Source organism: Arachis hypogaea, chromosome 8 (genome assembly GCF_003086295.3).
Source record: "Arachis hypogaea cultivar Tifrunner chromosome 8, arahy.Tifrunner.gnm2.J5K5, whole genome shotgun sequence".
Taxonomy (NCBI): Eukaryota; Viridiplantae; Streptophyta; class Magnoliopsida; order Fabales; family Fabaceae; genus Arachis; species Arachis hypogaea.
In genome coordinates this window covers 49,091,828-49,115,502 of record NC_092043.1, presented here as the reverse complement: position 1 = coordinate 49,115,502, position 23,675 = coordinate 49,091,828, and the positions used below count along the sequence as shown (strand labels likewise).

Genomic DNA, 23,675 nt, shown 5'->3' with positions numbered 1-23,675 from the left:
TTTAAGGAGTGCTGCACTCCCTACTTTATCTGGAGTGCACTAGCTTTCGCCATCATTTAAAGATAAAAAAAACATATTTTTTTGTTTACATCAAATAATAAGTTTAACATTTATAAAGCGAAAAAAAGGACAATAATGAAGTACTATATATAGTCATATCGAGTTGGTTTTTGTTACCATGATATATATAATATGAATCCCGCTACAGAACTAATGGAATATTTGTACAATGTGTATAATAGACTATTTATTTGGCATAATATGAGTTAAAAAAATAAATATCCAAGGTAAAATACCACTAATTTCTCAAACACAATATACTCATACTATCCAAAATAACCATCCGAATACCAGGGATAATAAACATCTGATATCTTATTGAATCGAACATCCTTATATCCCCATTGTACACATTGTACAGATACTCTATTGACTCCCTATACTTCTTCATATAATATATGTTGTTTCAAAGGTTATAGTTTCATTAATCATCCATGTTTCTTTGACAATTAAGTATCACATCAAGCAATCCCCTTCCCAAATGCAACAAGATAAATAATTATAAAAATAAAATCATAAGCATAAATTTATACTAGTAATTAGTTGAATAAATACCAATACAATATCTAACCATTATTTCACTTGATAATCTAATTTTTAACTAAAATAAAATAATAATTCAGTTTCTATCACAAAAAAATATGAGTAAGAACTAATTTATTTGTGGTTGTGGGTTCGAAATTGAATTGTTAATTTTTAGTATACTTAAATTAAATAATATCTCAACTTAAAGTCATCTAAGGTCCCATGGTCTAGTGGTCAGGACATTGGACTCTGAATCCAGTAACCCGAGTTCAAATCTCGGTGGGACCTTTGTTTTTCATTATTATTATTTTGAGTTTTTTCAGCTCAACTCGATTGCTTCAACCTCTTAACTACGACAGTGATCAGTGCCAGTCTGCCAGAAGAAGAATGAGAACCACGTTGCTCATTGATCGATCTTCGTAAGGTTCGTTTCTCCATTCTCTACAAGTAACCGCAACTTCATCTGCATCTGATTTCAATTTCCTGCAGTCATAATTTTTTATTTACACGATTTAGATTCCCGAAATTTCAACAGATTCTGTGTGTGTGTGTGTGTGAGAGAGAGAGAGAGAGAGAGAGAGAGAGATCTAAAATTTATGTGATTGTTTCTGTAAATGAATATATTTTCGTCTTGATCATTGTAGAGGCTGCGATTTCGCGTATTGTACATTCTTAAGCTTGTTAGTATGGGAGTTCGAAAAAGTCTGAAATTCGTATCATAATAGCTGTTGCGCAATTTCGAAATAAAGAAGGTTGGCTTAGTCTTGTCAATCCGGCACAACAATTTTTTATGGCTAATTTGGACTTTTGTTGATTATACTATCTTTGCATATTTCTCTTAGTTTCAGAGAGTATCCAATTTCTGATATTTTTGTTGATTATACTATCTGTGCATATTTCTCTTGGTTTCAGAGAGAAAATTTAGACAAGAAATGAGTGTAGATTTTGAAGTTGAAAGTAAATGAGATGAATGTGAATGAACAAGTGGAACATAACATACAGGTCAGTTTTTTTGGCTTTACATCATCTTTTCATCCATAATACTCCAATGTTCTGAAGAATGCAATAGATTTTATCACGAGCATATGATATACATCACTTTGGTCTATGGCATCCTCTTGCGCTTGCCACTTCGTGTGGGTTGTAATGCTTTGCATGATAAGTTAGATACAGGTACTTTGGATGCAAAGCTTACTGAGGAGCTACACCATTGCTCGCTTCCAATAGCATGCAGCTCTTGTGCTTCATGTATGCTCTCTTTGCCTTCTTTTTTTCGGTGCTGACGCCAAGCTACTTGTATGAAACATGCAGCCCATGTCCTCCATTGCGGGGAAAAGAACCTGCATTAACAATGCTGAATAAGCTAATAAAACGTATTTGCTTTTTCTGTTTTCAGGTAAGATGGTGGTTATTCTATGATCTTATGATAATTCAAACATTCTCTCAAGCACATTTCTACATACAATTGCAGTTATCACTTATCAGTGATAACTCCTGTATCAGGTTGGTCCTCAAACACTTAAATTATCGCTATTAATACTATTTCTAATTTGTGGCTAACACACTTGAGGGAAAGTTGTGTCTGTATATTCACTATAAACAACCATATACAAGATGTATCACACATATATGATAAAACGATATGTAATCTAATCCTCTATAAGATAAACCACATCCACAGTTATCTTAGTTATCCTATAACAGATTCTAATCTAATACCATACATAATCACTCTACCGTTGGTCCAAGTGATTTGCCACTTATCTTATGAACTGGGGCCTTAGGCTTGAGTCTACCGAAAGAAATATTGAAATGAAATAAAGAAAATTAGTGTTCAAGACTCTTACTTTTCATACTAACCTGACCCAACCCTAATCAAATTAGCTAGAGTCTAATAGAATATGAATAATGGTGGTTTAGGCCCAAAAAATATATGATGGGATGACCTAACCAAATTCCTTCGAATCTAAACAAAAGTCTTAATTTTGGATAGTTACTGCACCAGGTATTCTATTCTCTAGACTTCTGTACTAGATTGTAATGACGAATTATCAACGAGATAAAAAAAAAAAGAAGGAAGACATATAGAGAAGCCTTGCCTGTAATAGTGACGGATCTTTTCGTTGTTTTTATTAAGGTCTTGAAATTGTGAAAAAACAAACTTCAAGTCATCAGCCATGAGAACAGAAGCTTCAACTTCTGTTATTGTTTCAATTGATCTTCTTGAAATGGGTAATTGATTTGAGGAGTTCGGATAAAAGGCCCACGTAATAAGCTCTTCTCCACAGAAGTCACCAGCCTTGAAGAAAACATTTGTTGTGGCACAAGCAAGTTGTCCGCGTATAATAAAGAGCATTTCATCAATCAGATCTCCTTTGCAAACAATTCTGCTGTTCTCTGTATAAAGGACTGGCTTTAATCTGGCACACATGGCATCCAGTAGATGTCTGTCCATGATCTCAAGGATTGGTACCTATAATAGTTTTGGTTCACTTTGAGAGTAAATTTTTATATATATTCATCTAATCAATGCTAAGTTTTAAAAACAAATCGGCATCTATCATCACTACACCGAAGACACAAAAGATATATTTAGTTGATGGGATACAAAATCAATATTTAAATTGAGCGAAGATGATTATGAATGGTACCCACTCTTCTAAGTAAATCCGAGCAGAGATGACGCTTTATGTCCATTCTGAGATCTTTAGGGAGACTGCCAATTATTCCTTCCTCCTCAACACCCCTATTTTGTTGCCACTTGTATTGTTCATACCTCCTAATTCTTTCCTTCAAAGTGTCTGGTAGCATGCGGTGGGACATCCAGCGCTCTATGTCTCTTCTTTTGAATTTCATCTCATCAAATCTTATCTCTTCGACTCTTAGGGATGTAGATTGTAGATATTTCTGTTTTAGTGTTCAACACAACCCATGAGCGCATTAGAATCTATCTCATTACCATTTTAATATTTACTCCATCACAAACATCATTTTACTGTCTCAACAACATAGGAAAAAGGGTAAAAAAAAGTGACTGATGAATTGCAATATCTGTGGCTACTTACGAGTGTTGTCAGTTACTTGCACAGATATATGCAAGAACTCTGTCATATATACTCCTAATAACCAAGAATTACCTGCATGATTCCTATAAGTGATGAGAACAGAATCAATCCCAATACGGCAATGAAGATAGCAAAGATATTCTCCCAAATGTAAGTACTGCATTGAAGGTTCTGCCCAAGAGAACTGCAAAATATGATAAACATTATGACTTCAGGAATGCTTTTAAGCTCAATCTTCAAATCATTCTATAAATGTATTGATTGTTAGGTATCATACAAATTGATGGATGTAAATCCATTAAAAATATTAAGAATGAAATACAGGCAAAGAAATCTATAAAATTTTCAATTCATAGAAAATGAATCTTGCTTGTGCAGTCAACTAAGATAAAAGTTGTTCTCCACCTTAGATTGCAGAAACCCCACCAGAAGCAGAAGAAGAACTTCTGAGGAAACTCTGTAACTGATTCAACCACGCGTGATTGTAAAGCTGTTGTAAAAATACCAAAATTGAAAACTGTTGAATCTGTACTATTATCAGGATCAACATGAGCGCATGTTGAAGTGTTCAAAAGTGATAGAACATCTTGCTTGTAGTGTTGTCCACAGCTAAGGTAGGATGCAGTGGAGTATTTATTATGCTTCAAGTGTGTCTGCCAACATCGAACCTCTGATTCTACTGAAAGTAGATACCAAAAAGCTCCAATTCCCTGGTATGCAGCATGTCCATGGCGGTCATAACATGGTAACTAGGAACATAGATGAGGTGATAACAAGCAATAAAGTTAACTTACATGACTTGCTAGCATGTAAATGAAAAGATTAAAGGCTGCTCCTGACCATGCTGTCTTGGTCATTATGCCATAAGTTCTGGTTACTTCTTTGAATAACAGATAGAGTCGCAAAACTCTTGGCACATACTGAACTATTATTGTGTACTTCAGCAAGTTCTTTGCCACGAATGGAACTGAGCAATTTGGGATTGGAATGATAGCTAAGGTGACCATCTAAGAAAACATTAGAATTGTAAAACTCCACCAAATTTTGTCTTTCACATCAAACTAAATTGAAATATTATTAGTGAGTGTGATGCATTCAACTTTGATGCCATGATACTTCTCATAGGAAAATATTTTGCTTCCAGTAACTTAGAGGAATGTTCTCCCCTCTTTTGTTTAGGATATAAAAATCATTTCATGTGGTTAGCTATATACCTAGAGGTTCTAACGATCCCTGGTTCAGATAAAATATGGATAATGATTCACCAAAAACAAATACATCTAAATTTAGAAAGACTCAATGAGCAGAAGAGACATATACCTGTGGAAGTGGAATAATTGATAGAATGTCAATGATGAAATGAGAACCTAAGTATCTCCTCACTATAGCACTAATGTTGCCAATCAGCATACCCGTTCTAAACACATTAGTAGAAGGAGGAATGAACTTGATTCCAAACTGAAATATCATGTGAAGAATGTAGAAAAGATCAAAGAATGTGCGAAGAACACATGCAGTAATCTTTAAGTTTCTATTCAAACTAAGGCATTTTAACTCTTCATTGATCACTGGGACATAAAAGAAAAGAGGGTCCACAAAGATTGCCATCACACATGTAACCACACAAATTTTGTTCCATTTACGAAATAGAGGCCCCTGTGGATCAAGAACTTTGATCCTAGAAGCAAAACTTTTTGTTGGTCCATCACTTGCAGGACTTGTCCCTGATTGAACTTGTCTTTCTTGAAATCCATCAATAGCAGAGTTATTCTTCTTAGCCCTCTTTTTCTGGTATCGACGCCAAGCTGCTTGTATGAAACATGCAGCCCATGTTCTCCATTGAAGGGAATAGAACCTGGAGAAACATTGTTGAATAAAGTTAGGAAGCATATTCACTTTCTTCAGTTTTCATATTTAAGATCAAACCTATTATGCCATCTTTAACATAGTTCTGCGTCCCCTTCTTACAACTACAATTTTGAATGATGACTGCTACGACTACTATAAGGAGGTTCATCAAATAGTTTCGGTCATCATGATTGATATTATTACTAAAGTTGTGCCTAACATGATTGAATATCCACAATAATGTTGATTCAAGAAATTCAGAAGTATTCCCTCTTCAATAAGGTTCGGGTTTGATTCGCGTGAATAGCAAAAATTATGCTGGAACTGCTAAACTGTAGTAAGCCTAGTATAATATAACCAAAGTACTCTTAGAATCTAAACATAAGTCTTAGTTTTGGATGATTTCTGCACCTGGTGTCCTATATGTGTTACTTGTGTAACACTTTTAAACAAGAATGTACTTATCAATGTCCAAGGTGAAAAAAAAAAGGGGAAAACACTGTTAAGCCTTGCCTGAAAGTATGCTGGAGATGTTTGCTGTTTATGAGATGTCTAAGTTGGGAAGCAACAGACTTCAAGTCCTCAGCCTTGATGGCGAAGGCTTCAACTTCAGATATGGTTTCTATTGTTCTAGTTGAAATGGGTAGATATGAGGAGGAGTTAGGATTCAAGGCCCATGTCAGGAGCTCTTCTCCACATAAGTCACCAGCCCTGAGCAAAGAGGAGTAGAAGAAACCAGGTCTTCCGCTATTTGTTGTGCAACTAGTCAGGTTTCCATGCTTAATGAAGAGTATTTCATCAACAGAATCTCCTTCACATACAATGCAGCTATTCTTGGTATAAAGAACTGGCTTTAGTTTATAACACAGAGCATGCAAGACCTGTCTATCTATTATGCTCTTAAATGTTGGTACCTGAAGCAATAACAATGTAAAAGTTTAATATGTAATTATACAATTATATAATAATCTTGCCATTAAAACTTGACTTTTATTGTAACTACCTAAAAAGTCACATAAAAATTTGATATGATTAGTTGATAGTATCACACTTTATTTTGGATTAGGAACATATTATGAATGATACTCACTCTTCTAATTAAATCCGAGCAAAGATGATACTTTATGTCCCTTCTGAGGTCTTTAGGGAGATTTAGTATTAATGCTTCCTCATCAACACCCCTATATTCTTGCCATTTGAATTGTTCATACCTTCTAATTCTTTCCTTCAAACAGTGAGGTAGCATACGGTAGGACATCCACCATTCTATGTCCCTCCATTTCATTTTCATCTGTTCAAATCTCATCTCCTCAACTCTTACAGTTGTAGATTGTAGATATTTCTGCAACAAAATTCAACACATGAATTCATTACTTGAGTGAGGCTCAAATAATGTAGTTTGGTTCTATTGGAAGGAGAGTGAACTTTGCCCATTTCTAAAGTCCAGAACTTTTTGCCATCTTGATCATCCATCAGAAACATCATCCAAGTTTCTCAACAACAAAAGTGAGGGAAAAGAAAGAAAAAGTTAAAAAAAATCATAGCAAAAGGCATACAAATAGCACTATCTATGGCTACTCACTATGGCCATGTACTGATATGATCACACAATATGTGCAAGACTATCATCATTTGTATAATTTCATGTCATGTTCACAATCCTATGTCCTAACCAAGAATTACCTCCATGTTTCCAATAAGTGATGCGAACAGAACCGATGCAAAGATGGCAATGTAGATAGCAAAAACATTCTCCCAAATATAAGTACTAGACAGGAGGTTTTGCCCTAGAGAACTGCAAAATAGTAGGACAAAAATTATTGCTTTAGGAATGCATTAATTGTATACATTTTTCAAAGGTGTCATAAAAACTAATGAATGATATATTTTAGTTTCGAATGAAATTAAGAAGATAAGGATATCTAACTTAAGTTCATGGAACATGAAATCTATCTGCATATGTAGGCAACAAAATAAAGGTAGTTCACCAACCTTAGATTGCACAATCCCCACCAAAAGCAAAAGAAGAACTTCTGAGGAAAATTTGTGGTTGAATCTACCACACGAGACTGTAAAGCTGGTGCAAAGATTCCAAAATTGAAAATTGTTGGATCGATGTTATTAGTATTACTGTAAGTGCAAGAAGTAGTGCTATTCAAAAGTAATAGAACATCGTGTTTGTAGTATTGTCCACAGCTAAGGTAGGATTCTGTAGAGAATTTAGTATGTTTCAACTGTGTATGCCAACACCGAAGCTCTGATTCTACCGAAAATAGATACCAGAAAGATCCAACTACCTGGTATGCAACATGTTCGTGGTGGTCATAAAACTTAGCATGATGACTACGAAAATATATAAGATGATAACAAGCAACAAACTCTGCTTACATGGCTTGCTAACATATAGAGAAAAAGATTATAAATAGCTCCAGCCCATGTCTGAGTCAATATCCCAGAAGTTCCTGTTACTTCTTTGAATAGTTGATAGGATCGGAGAAGTCTTGGCACATATTGAGCTATTATTGTGTACTTCAACAAGTTCTTTGCTACATATGGAACTGAGCAATTTGGGATTGGAATTACGGCTAAGATGACCACCTAAGAACACATTAAGATGTTAATATCATCTCGATACTACTGATGCCTTCTAGATAGCAAGTAACTTGTCATAGAAAAATAATTCACTATGAAGATAACTCAATAGGCACATAGTTCTGTTTGTTGGGTTAATTATATAGTTAGAGGCTCTAAACATTAATGAATCAGAAAAGTCCTAAATGTTTTATGCTACATAAAAAATACAAGCACTTCTGACTTGAAAAGGACTGAACTAGAGGCAAATACCTGTGGAAGTGGAATAATTGATAGAATATCAATAATGAAATCTGAACGCAAGTATTTCTTCACAGTGGTAGTAGTCTCATCAATCAGCTCATCCCTTCCCAACATACATGAAGAAGGTGCAATAAACCCTGCTCTAAACTGAATTATGATCCTAAGAATGTATAAAAGATCCAAGAGTGTGCGAAGAACACAAGCAGTGATCTTTAGTTTTTCATCCAACCTAAGGCATTTCTCTGTGTCATTGATCACTGGGAGGTAAAAGAAAAGAGGGTCCACATATATTGCCATCACACATGTGATTAGAAAAATTTTGTTCCATTTCTGAAATAGTGGCCCCTGTGGATCAATAACTTGGCTCCAAATAGTCAACTTTATGGTTGGTCCATCACTTGTTAGACTCAAACATGATTTAACTTTTCTTTTTAGAAATTTCTCACTAATGCAACCACTCTTCTCAGTTATTGCAGTTGACTCTAATCTCTGATCCTCAAACCTGCATAGAAATATCAACTCAGTAAGAAAGTAGCTTGAAATAGGACTCATCTATATGTTAGCATCAACTAGTTTCCATCAACAAATATCATAAGATCAAATATCTAAGAGGCCAATTCAGAATTCAACGTCTGTATACTGTTATCCAAAGTTAAGATTATATGATGATCAAAGCTCTGGATGTAATAATGGCGTCTATGGGCTACGGACAACCTACCCCATTGTCGCTGAATAGTTAATATTCTAGATGAACAAATCAGTTATGAAAGTGAACATAAGATCAGGAACTTGAACTACAAATAAAGCTGTTAATCTTGTCCTAAACTCATATTTGGCCTTCAATTTAAACTTTTAAACTGCTTGTAATTAACTATAGTCTTGTAGTAATCTTTGTAACATCAATCATAATTGAATTTTTTTTTATTTGGCAAATCAAATCATGCGGAAGAGCTTTTACTTTTTTTTTTTTCTATGAGTGAAGGAAATAAATAATTGCCACTTCACGCAGTTGGAAAGCACTGGATGCAAACCTTGATACATATACAGATGTGGCAGAGCTTGGTGAAGATGCATGCCCATCCTGATTTGCAAAAGCATCTAGTTCTTCTGCTTCACAAGAGGCCCTCTCAGCCTTTTTTTGCAAGTATCGACGCCATGCTGCCTGTATCATACATGCAGCCCACGTCCTCCACTGCTGGGAGAAGAACCTGGAGACACATTGCTGAATAAGGTTTTGAATTCTATCTGCTTTTTTCTAATTTTCATGTTTAAGATGGAGTTACTTAGAAGATCCTTACCCTAATAACATGAGCAAGTAGGAATAATGACCTACAATAGGGTTGGTCGTTAAACGTATTTTTCATCACTATTGATAATGTTTCTATCTTATTTCGAATGCAATTGAATTATGTTGGTTTTGTACTCTTCCCCTTAATTAAGGTCTCGGGTTTAATACTCTTCAAATGCTGGTGGTGGTTTAAACAGACAATACACACACACATAGATGCACTTCAAAATCTAAACAAAGGTCATAATTTTGGATGACTTCTGCACCTTGTGTCCTATTCTCTAATACTAGACAAGAATATAAAGATGCATTATCAAGGAGAGGAAAAAGTAAAACATGTATTGTCAAGCCTTGCCTTAAAGTTTGCTCGAGTTGTTTGCTATTTATAAGATTTCGAAATTGAGATACAACAAACTTCAAGTCATCAGCCAATAGAGCAAATGCTTCAACTTCTGATATAGTGTCTACTGTTCTATTTGAAATTGGTAATGGTAGATCTAAGGAGTTAGGACTCAAGGCCCATGTTAGAAGCTCTTCTCCACAAAAGTCACCAGCCGAGAGCAAGGATTTGACAGCACTAGATCTTCCATCATTTGTTGTGGTACTAGCAAGTTTTCCACTCATAACAAAGATCATTTCATCAATCAGATCTCCTTTGTAAACAATGTTGCTCTTCTCCGTGTAAAGGACTGGCTTCAGTCTATCACACATGCCATCCAACAACCTCTTGTCCACATTCTCAAGCATTGGCACCTGGTGTCATAAGAATATAAATGCTTAATTTATGCAAACGATATCCAGCCTTATGATTGTTGAAACAGTTATATTACTACTCCAGAAGGTTTAAAATATGTGATCTATTGATGGTAAAACATACATTATGCTGATACTTTTAATTAAAGATAATTTATAGATTGGATGAGATGATCATAGATGATATTCACTTTTTTAAGTAAGTGCAAGCAAAGATGACGCTTTATGTCCCTTCGGAGATCTTTGGGGAGGTTTGCAATTAAGTCTTCCTCCTCAAGACCCTTGTTTTCTTGCCATTTGTATTGTTCATATCTTTTAATTCTTTCCTTCAAGTTTTTTGGTAGCTTACGGTGGGATATCCACCGCTCTACATCCCTCCTCTTGAATTTAATCTCCTCAAATCTCATGTCTTGAACTTTTACAGTTGCGGAATGTAGATATTTCTGTTACAGTACAACCCATAAATCCATTACTTACAGGAAATTCAAAAACATTTCCTAATTGGTTTCTGTTTTCATTTTAGTGTTTTCTATTTCGGTATTATGTTTCGAAAAAACTGGAACAAGTGAAAACAGGAAATGGAAACAGAAACTAATTAGGCTTCTGGTATTGCACCGAATATGTGCAAGAGCCCTATCATGTATAAGATTTCCTAACCAAGAGTTACCTGTACGTTTGCTATAAGTGAACAGAACAGAACCAGCCCAAAGATGGCTATGATGATAGCAAAGATATTCTCCCAAATATAAGTACTACACAGGAGGGTTTGCCCAAGAGCACTGTAAAATATGACAAACAAATCAAGGATATTATAAAGTTTCAGGTAAAAAAAAAGATCAGTCTTGCATGTGTAGTCAAGAAAAGAAAAGATTGTTCACCAACATTAGATTGCGCAAACCCCACCAAAAGCAGAAGAAGAACTTCTGAGTGAAGTCTGTGGTTGATTCTACCACACGAGATTGTAGAGCTGGTGTAAATATTCCAAAGTCAAAAACTGTTGGATCTATGTTGTTTTCAGTATCAACGTAAGGGCAAGAAATAGAACTATTCAGCAGTGATAGAACATCTTGCTTATAGTATTGTCCACAGCTAAGGTAGGATTCGGTAGAGAAATTAGTATGTTTCAACTGTCCCTGCCAACAGCGAACCTTCGATTCTACTGACAATAAATACCATGAAGCTCCTATTACCTGGTATGCAACATGTTCTTGCTCATCATAAAACTGTTGATGATAAATAGGACCATTGATGAGTTGATAATGAGCAATAAAGTCAGCTTACATGACTTGCAACGATATAAAGAAGAAGATTATAAGCAGCTCCGAACCATGCTGTCTCAGTTAATGCCCCCCAAGTTTTTGTTTCTTCTTTGAATAACTGATAGAGTCGCAGAAGTCTTGGTACATACTGAGATATTACTGTGTACTTCAACAGATTCTTTACCATGTATGGAACTGAGCATCTTGGGATTGGAACAATAGCTAAGATGACCATCTGAGGAAAAATAAAATTAGGACTGTCAAAATTAACAGTGAACTCAATTGTTCTTCTCATCATAGAAAAGTATTGATGCCTTCTTTCTGGATATCACGGTACTTGTTGTAGGAAAATACTTTCATCTAAGGTTAACATAAAGGAATGTCTTCCATCCAGGATATAAAAATCATTTCATGGGGTTAACTATGTTTCAAGGGATTCTAACCATCAATGGTTCAGATAAACTCAAAATATTTTGCTAAACTAAAGTCTTTTATTTGTTTAATGATGGCCACTGTTGTCATAGCCATGAGTTGCTGCCACTAGTTAGGTAGTTACTGCAACAAAAGTTAACATAGTTCATTTCAGCAAGTTATGCAGGGTTATGATGATCACTTCTTATCATTACCCTGTCTTAACCATCTTGTATAAGTTTCTTTTGTAGATGCATGTTGTGTGTACAAGTTATTTTTCAGAAAATTGATTTCTGCACTAATAAATACCGTAACAGCCCCAATGAGATTACTGAGGTCAGAGGAGAATGGAATAGAAGTTTCTAAGAATCATAAAGGGAAGATTCCTCCCTTGCCTTTTTCATTACAGTAGCAAGAAGACAGGAGTAGTATGGGAAAAAGTGCAATTAGGAATATATTTGTAACAAACTTGCCACATGGGCCAGGGAATGAGGAAATCATGAGGAGAGTATTTGACTAACAGAATAGAGAGTGAGTGAGCAGATTTTGGAGTGAGTATTGGAATGGGCATCGAGAGAGGCTGGCTCTCTAATCACAACCCTATCATTTTCCCTTTTCTGTATTTCTGCATTATCCTATATTCAATAATAGTACAGGGGTGAGATCATCTCGATCCATCCTTCTGTTTCTTCTTCCTCTGTGTGTGTGTGGGTGCACTCTAATTCGTGCAGGTACCAGTTGTTACAAGTACACAACAAAGCAAGCATGCCTGAACTCTAAATTAAGAACAACATAACGAGTAAAAGATGCAGATACCTGTGGAAGTGGAATGATTGATAGAATGTCAATGACAAAATGTGAACTTAAGTATCTTTTGATTATAGCACCAGTGTCATCAACCAGCATACCCCTTACAAATACGCGAGAAGAAGGAGCAATAAACCCAGTTCTAAACTGAAAGATGATATGAAGAACATAGAAAAGATCAAAGAATGTGCGAAGAACACATGCAGTAATCTTTAGCTTTTTATCCAAGTTAAGGCATTTCCCCCTGTCATTGATCACTGGGATGTAAAAGAAAAGAGGGTCAACAGATATTGCCATCACACTTGTGATCACAAAAATTTTGTTCCATTTCTGAAGTAGTGATCCCTGTGGGTCAAGAACTTTGATCCTTGTAACCACCTTTTTTATTGGTCCATCACTTGATAGGCTTACTCTTGATTTATGTTTTCTATTGTGAAATCCAACATCAGTAGAATCATTTGATGATGTTGACCTCTCATCATCAAGCCTGAACAAAAATATAAATTCAGTGAAGACATTGATTGAACACTTGGTAGCATCAACTAGCTTTCATCATTAACAAAAATCATAAGATCAAATCTCCAAGATGACAGTTATGTGGCTGAGGACTCTGTTCTCCAAAGTGAAAATAATCGGATGATCAAAGCTCATTAATAGCGGCCATACATTGGAGTAGGCTAGGGTTTGTGTGGTAGGAAGATGTAACCCTTTGTTGTTACTTGTTAGTTAGTCTAAATGACATTTGAACAAATTTTCAGCAAACTTAGGAAGATCAAGAACTTGAACCACAAAATTAGCATTTTAAATAAAGGAAAATACTTTAACTGACAGTAACAGTGTGGCAATAACATCAATCATAACTGAATTATTAGTTGCACTAATTTGTGTCAATTTGTCATACATCAGAGAATACCATTTAGAAATAGGTAATTTTTTTATACTTTTAGGCAAATCATTAAAAGTAACTTTTATCCTTTTATTTAATTTTTTCATGAACTGCCCAAGTGAACTAAATGAACCATTTATTTTGGGGAAAATTGTATTCACCTCCCTGCAATTTAGGCAATATTACAATTTACACATGACACTTCCATTTTTAAAAATATACATAACCTCCCATGAGATTTAAGTTATATAATACTCTAGCATTCTTGTATTTTATAAAATGTGATACTAACATCGAAAACATGATACAGACTTCCTCTAAAGATTTCATGTGTAAAGATCACATAATTTCAAGGAAGTTGGTGTAACTTAGCCTTTTATTATGTGATACAAGTAAATGGATGCATTTCCTGGTACTTTGACAGGAGATGAAATCCATTGGATGAATTGACAGGGGATGTAATCCATTGAATGAAAACTTGATGCATATACAGAAGAGAGCGAGTGGGGGGAGTACTTGATACATACCCATCCTTACTTGTAAAAGCTTGTATGCCACGTTCTGCTTCACGTAATGCCTTCTCAATCTTCTTTTTCTGGTACCGACGCCAAGCTACTTGTATGAAACATGCAGCCCATGTCCTCCATTGATGGGAATAGAACCTGGAGATAATTGCTGAATGTGGTTAGCATATTTTTGTTTTCTTATATTTTCATGCTTAAGATGGAGTTGGTTAAGATCTTTGCCATAATCTCATATTCCCCACACCATTTTTTTCTACATGCAAATGCAATTATGAATGATAGCTTCTACTATATGGTTCAAATGGTGTTTTTTGCTATTGATATTATTGATAACTTGTGTGTGAGTATTGACTCATTGGTGATTCAATTACATTGGATGTTGTTTCCTTTTAAGTAAGTTGCGGATTTGATTCGTTTGAACTTTAAAAAAAAATACAAAATCAAAATAAAAAAAAAAACTAGCAATGGGAAGTCTTAATCACATTGCAAACCAACTCAACTCTAGCACCATATGAGAAGACTTTAAACGATGATCGTTGTTTAGACCAAATAATAATTGATAGGGTGTTTTAAGTTCTAACCAAATTACTACCAGAATCTAAATAAAAGTTGTAGTTTTGGATGATTTCATCACCAAGTTCCCTGTTTCAACACTTCTACACCAGAATGTAAAGTTGGAGAAACGTTTATTTATTTATTTAATACTCCACCCTTTCTTGTACATTAAGTTTAATCACTCTACTTTCTACCATTGGATTAGTATGAGGCCCAAGTGATTTGGATTCCACACACTTATCCAATGGTAGAAGGAACTGAGTTGGTGTAATGTACAAGGAAAGGTGAAGAATACATGTAACACAACTATGAAAATGCAATGATGCATTATCTTATCAAGGAGGAAAAATATGAACTAATCGTCAAGCCTTGCCTGAAAGTGTGTTGGAGCTGTTTCATGTTCATAAGACGTTGAAACTGAATAGCAACAAGCTTCAAGTCATCAGCCATGAGAACAAAGGCTTCAACTCCTGTCAAAGTCTGTACTGTTCTAGTTGAAATGGGTAGATTTGAGGAGTTAGGATCCAAGGCCCATGCCAAAAGCTCTTCTCCACAAAAGTCACCAGCCTTGAGAAAACAGTTGAAGAAACTAGATCTCCCTCCATTTGTTGTTACAGAAGCAAGGCTTCCATCCATAATGAAGAGGATTTCTTCGACTGGATCTCCTTCACAAACAATGTAGCTGTCTTCTGTATAAAGGAATGGCTTCATTCTAATACACATTGCATCCAATAACTGGTTGTTCATGGCCTCAAGCATTGGCACCTAGAGAAACAAAAATATGAAATTTTCTTTTCATTACTCAGCGTAGATAATATAAGTCTAAAATATTTTTCAGAATTCATTGAATCATATATATAATATAATACCACATCATAAAACTTGATTGACTTTTATTGTTGAATGATTGTCAGCATAAAACATTTCCTTTTTATAAATGGATGTACTCACTCTTCTAATTAACCGCAAGCAAATATGGCGCTTTATGTCCCTTCTGAGATCTTTAGGGAAGCTTCCAGTTAATGCTTCCTCCTCAACACCCCTATTTTGTTGCCATTTGTATTTATCATACCTTCTGATTCTTTCCTTCAAGGAGCTAGGTATCATTCTGTAGGACATCCAGTGCTCTACCTCCCTCCTTTTGATTTTCATCTCTTCAAATCTCATCTCTTCAACACTTACGCTTGTAGATTGTAGATATTTCTGTAACAATACATAAATTCATTACAAGTGGTGCAGCAGTTCAAAACTAGTTTAGTCAGTCTTTCTAGGTGACTGCTGTTTTCCCATGTTTAAAATCTGGTGGAGGATGACTCGTGAATTGCTCTATCTATGTATGTCTGTTAGGCTATGTTTGGTTTTGAAAACAGAAAAAGATAAGATGCTAAAAACATGACATAAAAGATAGAGACACAAAAAATTAGATAAACCATATAAGTTGAAACAAATTATAAAAAGTCCAATTTATACGCATTTTCTTTCTTACATTTAGGAAAAAAATATAATAGTAAAAAAATGTAGTTATGAAAAATTAATAGGGACATTGAGAGGAAAAATAATAAAATAAGTTGTGTCCTCTTACTAGTGTCTATGTGTCTCTCTTATAAAAAAGAATACAAAATACATTAATTTAGTGTCTCAGGACATAGATGTCTGTGTCCATGTCTCACTTGCCAAACATGATTTTATTTCTCAGTGTACTGTGCTTGTAAACAAACGCAGCCTAAGACGACAAGGTCTTTTATATGATTGTAGTCCTAACTAAAAAGTCACCTGCATGTTTCCTATTAGTGATGAGAACAGAACCAATCCAAAGATCGCAATAAAGATAGCAAAGATATTCTCCCAAATATAAGTACTACCCAGGAGGTTTTGCCCAAGAGAACTGCAAAATAGGATAACAATCTGACTTTAGGAATAATTTTAAGTTGTCTCTTCAAATAAGAAGTTATGAATGATAAATTATAGAAACACTAGGAATGAAATTATGAACTAAAAGAATATCAAAAGTTTATAAAACATGAATATTGCATGCAAGTGAAGAACAGAAAAGTTTGTTCAGAAACCTTAAATTGCGCAAACCCCACCAAAAGCAGAAGAAGAACTTCTGAGTAAAACCTGTAGTTGATTCTACCACATGAGACTTCAGAGCTGGTGTAAATATCCCGAAATCGAAAACTGTTGGGTCTTTGCTGTTTTGAGGATCAATATCAATGTAAGGGCAAGTGTTAGAGCTGTTCAAAAGTGATAAAACATCTTGTTTGTAGTGTTGTCCACAGCTAAGGTAGGACTCAGCAGAGAATTTAGTGTGCTTCAACTTTGTGTGCCAACACCGGACCTCTGATTCCACCGAAAACAGATACCAAAAAGCTCCAACTACCTGGTATGCAACATGTTCTTGGTGGTCATAAAACTGTGCTTGATAGAAGATGATACGTGTTCAGGAGAGGTAATATTTAGCAATAAAATTAGCTTACATGACTTGCTAGCATACAGAGAAGAAGATTATAAGCAGCTCCAACCCATGCCGTCTCAGTCAGTGTGCCAAAAGCGTTGGTTATTTCTTTGAGTAGTAGATAAAGCCGCAGAAGCCTTGGCACATACTGAACAATTATTGTGTACTTCAGCATATTCTGAGCCAGATATGGAAGAGTGCGTTTTGGAACTGGTATGATAGGTAAGATGATCATCTATGAACACATTAAATTTGTTAAAACTGGCATCAAATAATGTTTTTCACATCAAGCTAAACTGCAAAATATTGTTCCTGATGCCTTCATATATTTTGGATTCCATGGTACTTGTTATAGTAAAAATGTAAAATGTTTTCCTCTGAAGGTAACTAATGATATACAAAAACACACGCATTGCTAACTTAAAGATTAGTGAATGAGTAGAAGAGGCAGATACCTGTGGAAGTGGAATAATTGATAGAATGTCAATGATGAAATTTGAAGTTAAGTATCTTTTCATTATAGCAATACTGTCATCAATTAACTCACCCCTTCCGAACACTCGAGAAGAAGGGGCAATAAACCCAGTTCTAAACTGAAAGATGATACGAAGAACATATAAAAGATCAAAGAATGTGCGAAGGACACATGCGGTGATCTTCAGTGTTTCATCCAAGTTGAGGCATTTTCCCTTGTCATTGATAACTGAGATGTAAAAGAAAAGATGGTCCACAAAGATTGCCATGACACATGTGATCACAAATATTTTGTTCCATTTCTGAAGTAGTGGCTCATGTGGATTAAGAACTTTTCTCTTAGTAACCAATCTTTTGTTGAATTCATGACTAGCTGAATCATTCTTCTCAATACTCACAGATGAATCTGATCTCAAATCCTCAAGCCTGCATAGAAAAAAAAAAAAACTAAGTAAAATCTAGTTTCCAAAAACAGCAAAAACCATAAGATAAATCCTCTACATGGTATGCAACATTGTTTCTTGTTAGCCCAATTCTGGATGAACAAAATCTGTGACCGAGTGAAGTCAAGATCTTGAACCACCAATATGGAAGTTAACTATATTGTTCTTTATCCAATTCTGGGACTTGCCAAAACTAGGCAACTAGGACAGAAGGTAGTCTAATTAATAGCATGAATTGTCTCAAGTCTTGGTTGAGTCAAGTGTTTTGGCACTTATTTCCCCTTATACAAGGGATCTCAGTCTTGTGAATTGAAGAAAAACAAAAATGCTATCGGCTATTTGTACAGCTATTAGAAATGCAGTTTTACTCTAACTTAAAAGGTTTGTAATTTCTGAAAAACAGGAAGCAAAACAAAGTTAAGAGATAGAATGAGTGGGATTCATAGTGCAGTTGCTCTAAAAAAATTGTCCAACAACTTTTAGTTGTGTCTAAATAAGATTGTTGTAGGTGAATTTGATCATTTTTCTTAGGAAAATCATTGACATGAACATTCTCTGAGTGAAGGATATGAAAAATAAGTCAATAACGTATTTTCTATTATAAGGAAATAAAATAAAAATGCAATAGTTTTGGCAAAACCAGGCTTTGACCAAACAAACCTTTCAAACTTCTGTTCCTTTGCAGCCATGATGATGCTTCTGCTGCTATTCTGCATTCATTAAGTCATTAAGTGAGAAAATTTTAAGCTTTATTTTCTTTTTAAAAAATTATATGTCAATAATTTATAACTTTGAAATTAATGTTGCAAAAATATAAAGCCAACCAGAAGAAGTCAACAACTTAGGCGTCAAGTCAACCTTCAAATAAAACATGGGGAAACAAAAAAAAAATATATAATTAAAAAAGAAAGGAAATCTGATTCATTTCATCTTCAAGAATCATGAGCCAAAGTCCAAAACCCTATTCTGAAAAGAGTAGAAAGAGAGGGAAACACAAAAAGAAAGGGAAAGTGCCTTCTGCATTTAACTTCCTTACCAGAAACCAAAGCAGATATAGTGAAAATTTTCTGAAAATAGAAAGTTCTACAGTAGTAAAAACAGCCTTCACAGAAGCATAATCACGTCCATTGAGTTCATGCAGCTATGATTATGAGAGTGAGAGAGAGAGAGAGATATATATATGAGAAGGGGGGGGGGGGGGGGCACAAAAAGTAAAATGAAGGATGTAGCATTGACCGAGAAGTGGACTTTGGACTAATGTTATTGAATACAGATCATAATCATAAAAAATGGCATCTTCGTATTTTTTTTTTGTTGCTCACGATATTTCCCAATCTGACAAGTCAAAGACTAATCTGTTGCGTATCTGAACTCCATTTAAAGGTCTGCCGCTGGCCAATAAGTTGCTGCATGCGCATGGCGGGATTTGAACTTCCGACACTTGCTTAAGCGAACGAGTGAGCTGACCACTCGACCAACCCAAGTTAGTTAAATGGCATCTTCATATGATTTCCGCGTTCATCTTTCAACATCCAACTTTCATTTTAAGATAAAATAATATCACTTGGTGGAATATGGGCCAGAAGTGTGGAATTCGGTTAATTTTTGTGGAAATGGAAAAAAAATTGTGTAATCCAGTATCATAGTTAATTGAAGTGTTTTTCTTTGATATAAATTTAAATTATTTTAAATTTTAAATAATAAATTGGACCCTCAATAGATTTTTATAGTGCATAAATTGGAGTGCATAAATCGGAAGATTCGATTTGTGGTGAGATAAAAATTTTTCGTTCTCAAGCAAATTGAATGGTCCAATTAGTATGTTTAAAAAAAATTTAATATTATAATACAAATCTGATGCTCAAACTTGCAATTTTAAAAAAAAATAATTTAAACTACAAATTTAACCTTTAGACTTATGATATTCATATAAACAAAAAATACACTAAGTTTCTACATTATTAAAAAACACCACTGTAACCCCAATATTAAAAATAAAAAGAGGTGAAATTTAGCTAATTACGACAAAATATTTGTGTCTACTATTTGAAAATAATATCACATGTGAATGGGGCCTATAATTTTGGCTGCACATTGTTGATATTAGTGTTTTTCTACTATATACTTTATACTCAAACAATCCATAACCTCAAAGGGATATCTCAATCCCACTCCCCCGAGTTGGTTTTTATTTGTGAAACCAAAAACCAAACTCGAAATGTGGAAGCGAAGTTGAGGTCGTGTGGTTTTAATAAGTGGCATATTGTTAATCCAAATGGCATTGCCGAAGGCCTGGCCATGGCGTGGAAAGATGGATGCGATATTAAAGTTACCAGCAGCTCCAGTTTCTATATACAAGCTATAGTGAAAGATGCAGCCAACGATGTGGAATGGAGTATAATTGGAGTTCACCTCAGTTGCAGTGAACAAGTAAGATCAGCCCAATTTCAAGAGATCTCGGTGATGATGGAGCAGAATCAGGGAGGAATAGCTATCTTGGGCGATTTTAACTCAATCACTACACCAGAGGAAAAAGATGGGGGTGGCGACACGCCTTTATCATCTATGACAGCTTTCAATCTATTCATTGGAGACAATGATTTGGTGGATCTAGGTATGATCGGAAGACAATACACTTGGAGTAATAGGAGGGCAGGGAATGAATTGATCCAGGAACGTTTGGACAGAGTATTAGTAAACGCGGAGCTACTGCAATCCTTTTGTCAACCAACCGTTCTCAGGCTTGCCGAAAATGGTTCAGATCATGCCCCTTTACTGCTGGACACTACTCCTTGGATGGAAAAATAAAAAAAAAAAAGATTTAAGTTCCAAGAGAGGTGGTGTGGTATAGAGGAGATAAGGAATATTGTTAGAGAAGCCTGGGCCTCTTCATTTGAAGGTTCTCCGATGTATATCATCGCTCAAAAATTAAAGTTGTGCCGCCACATGCTTGTGCAGTGGCAACAAAGTAACCGGTCAAATTCAAAAAAGGAAATTGAGACACTTAAGGCCCGACTGGAGGAAATAAGGGCAGTAGGGATCTGCGGTGGAACTGAGATCCACGAGGTCGAATCGAAGCTTGAAAAGGCATACCTAAATGAAGAATTGTATTGGAAGGAGAAGTCCCGGGTTAAGTGGCTTAAGGAAGGGGACAAGAACACTGCCTTCTTTCATAGGAAGTTCAAAATGCGTACAATGGGGAATAAAATCTGGCGACTAGTGAACGGAAACGGGGAAGTAGTATCCTCTCAAGCTGACATTGCAAGAGTGGCTGAGGAATATTTTACAGGCATTTTTTCATCTACCAATCAAGCAGATCCGGAGCCTTTTCTTGCTGACTTTAAGCCTAAGGTTACATCTCTCATGAATCAGAGGCTACAAAAACCAGTGTCAGACAAGGAAATTAAGAGGGCTGCCTTCAGTGTTCATCCTCAAAGCGCCCCAGGAGATGACGGAATGACAGCAAAATTCTTTCAGTTCTATTGGGACATTGTAAAGGAGGATGTAACACGAGCCGTTAAAAGTTTCTTTGGAGGTGGGAGAATATTAAAAAGCTTTAATCATACAAATATTTGCCTAATACCGAAAGTTCCTGACGCTAGCAACATGTCCCAGGTTAGACCCATTAGCTTATCTACAACAATGTACAAAATTATCTCTAAGGTGTTGGTGCATAGATTACAAAGTTGTATGAATAAGTTAATAGGCCCTAATCAAAGCGCTTTTCTGAAGGGACGGCTGATCTCTGATAACATCTTAATTGCTCATGAGTGCATGCACTATCTTAAAACTAGGAAACGGGGGCTGAATCATGAAATGGCTATTAAGCTTGATATGAGTAAAGCGTATGATAGGGTCGAATGGAAATTTCTTTGGTACATAATGGAAAAACTGGGATTTGGCATGCGATGGATTAGCTGGATCCGAGAATTAGTTACCACAGTTTCTTACTCTGTTGTTGTGGAAGGCCAACCTTTTGGTTTTTTCAAACCAAATAGAGGGATCCGACAAGGAGATCCTCTATCACCATATCTTTTTCTTTTTTGTGCGGAAGGTCTATCCTTCCTGCTACACAAGGCAGAGCAAAACGGTTTAATTCACAGTATTCAGATAACACGAAGATGTCCTACAGTTAGTCACTTGTTATTTGCTGATGACTCAATTTTATTTTGCAAGGCCTCCGAGGAAGGTTGTGATAGAATCCTAGAGCTTTTGGAGTCATATGAAAGTTTTAGCGGACAGAAGATTAATCTATCTAAGTCAGCCATTTTCTTTAGTAACAATACTCCAGATGCTACTCGGGAACTCCTGGCAACAAGGATGAACATTACTCATATTGGAGCACAAGACAAGTACTTGGGGCTCCCTTCAGTAATAAATAGATCAAAACAATCCACCTTCAGTGCCATTAAAGACAGGGTATTCAAGAAGGTGCAAGGCTGGAAAAAAAGTTTACTGTCAAGTGGAGGTCGTCAGATTTTGATTCGGGCAGTAGGGGAAGCAGTACCCATTTATACCTTATCTTGTTTTAGGCTCCCAGATACGTTGCTGAAGGACATTCATAGTATCTTGACTCAATTTTGGTGGGGACAGCATGGAGAGGAAAGACGCATGGTCTGGATTAGCTGGGATAAGATGACAAGGCCGAAGAGCGAGGGAGGTTTGGGAGTGAAAGACCTGCGAGCACATAATCTAGCTTTGCTAGGCAAGCAATGTTGGAGACTCATAACCCATCCTAACTCTCTCCTAGCCAGAATTTTAAAGGGCAGGTATTACAGGTATGGGGATTTACTAAGTGCAGATAGAGGAGTATTACCTTCCTGGGGATGGCAGAGTCTTCTCCACGGACGGAGTGTGGCAGAAAAAGGCACAATCTGGAAAGTGGGGGACGGCGAGTCCATTCGGATCTTTAGAGACCCCTGGCTTCCTTCAACCTTCCCATATAGAGTTTCCTGCGACATCAATTCCAGCCAAACATCAAATCAAATGACACTAGTCAAGGACCTTTTCTCTGAAAATAAAGAATGGAACCAAAGGCTTGTCTCCGAGGTCTTTCCCACTGAGGTAGCACAACAAATTCTAACAATATCCCCAGGAGAAGGACCAGACAAAGTTCAGTGGCTATTTAATAACTCCAAATGCTACGACGTTGCATCCGGATACCGAATTTCTTACCTGTTCTTTCATGAACCAATTGATCTATGCCCAGCTTATATGCAACAAAGAGGAATTTGGGCCCAGCTATGGAACCTGCTCACACCCCAGAAGATTACAATTTTTCTTTGGAAATGTCTTCACGGAAGAATTCCAGTCATGCAACTGATCCATCAGAGATTCCCCAATACGCCTGCAACATGTCCACTGTGTCAAGAAGAGAGCGAAACAATAACTCACTGCCTATTTCTATGTCAAAATGCAAAATTAACATGGAGGAAGATAGAAATGGAAGCATGTGTACCTTTCTCTAACTCAACCACCTTCTTCGAT

The 23,675-nt window shown here is 35.9% G+C and overlaps 2 protein-coding genes, 1 long non-coding RNA gene and 1 other non-coding gene across 12 annotated transcripts; 3 read left to right on the top strand and 1 right to left on the bottom strand.

Annotated features, from left to right (window-relative positions):
- The first annotated feature begins 801 nt into the window (after positions 1 to 801).
- TRNAQ-CUG (transfer RNA glutamine (anticodon CUG)) lies at positions 802 to 873 on the top strand. The gene has a single exon. It is a non-coding gene; the product is annotated as a tRNA-Gln (tRNA).
- On the top strand, positions 830 to 10,569 carry LOC112708051 (uncharacterized). Its single transcript, XR_003811510.2, has 6 exons — positions 830 to 1,009; positions 1,498 to 1,587; positions 1,753 to 1,833; positions 1,982 to 2,088; positions 9,343 to 9,564; positions 10,117 to 10,569. It is a non-coding gene; the product is annotated as an uncharacterized lncRNA (long non-coding RNA).
- Positions 1,506 to 23,143, bottom strand: LOC112708046 (uncharacterized). 9 transcript variants are annotated; one of them, XM_072201586.1, is made up of 30 exons: positions 19,225 to 19,421; positions 19,013 to 19,046; positions 18,849 to 18,898; positions 17,727 to 18,171; positions 17,294 to 17,506; positions 16,883 to 17,196; positions 16,590 to 16,701; positions 15,768 to 16,019; positions 15,190 to 15,581; positions 14,265 to 14,399; positions 12,861 to 13,338; positions 11,656 to 11,868; positions 11,257 to 11,564; positions 11,042 to 11,153; positions 10,566 to 10,817; positions 9,977 to 10,374; positions 9,365 to 9,541; positions 8,343 to 8,835; positions 7,887 to 8,096; positions 7,491 to 7,795; positions 7,182 to 7,293; positions 6,589 to 6,840; positions 6,012 to 6,412; positions 4,971 to 5,505; positions 4,445 to 4,657; positions 4,056 to 4,360; positions 3,723 to 3,834; positions 3,241 to 3,492; positions 2,685 to 3,058; positions 1,506 to 1,925 (listed from the first exon to the last, which is right to left on the bottom strand). In XM_072201586.1, exons 3-30 carry the CDS (start codon positions 18,875 to 18,877, stop codon positions 1,691 to 1,693), a joined length of 7,629 nt encoding a protein of 2,542 aa, XP_072057687.1. In that variant the 5' UTR covers positions 18,878 to 18,898; positions 19,013 to 19,046; positions 19,225 to 19,421; the 3' UTR covers positions 1,506 to 1,690. The 9 variants fall into 9 exon arrangements, 5 of the variants coding, with proteins under 5 accessions (XP_072057687.1, XP_025615938.1, XP_025615940.1 ...); XR_011864976.1 differs by lacking the exons at positions 19,013 to 19,046; positions 19,225 to 19,421 and adding an exon at positions 23,005 to 23,143 and having other exon boundaries at positions 7,491 to 7,575; XR_011864977.1 differs by lacking the exon at positions 19,013 to 19,046 and having other exon boundaries at positions 7,491 to 7,575; positions 19,225 to 19,365.
- On the top strand, positions 20,487 to 20,996 carry LOC140174761 (uncharacterized). The gene has a single exon (XM_072200274.1). The coding sequence runs from the start codon at positions 20,487 to 20,489 to the stop codon at positions 20,994 to 20,996; it is 510 nt and encodes a 169-aa protein (XP_072056375.1).
- Positions 23,144 to 23,675: the final 532 nt, after the last annotated feature.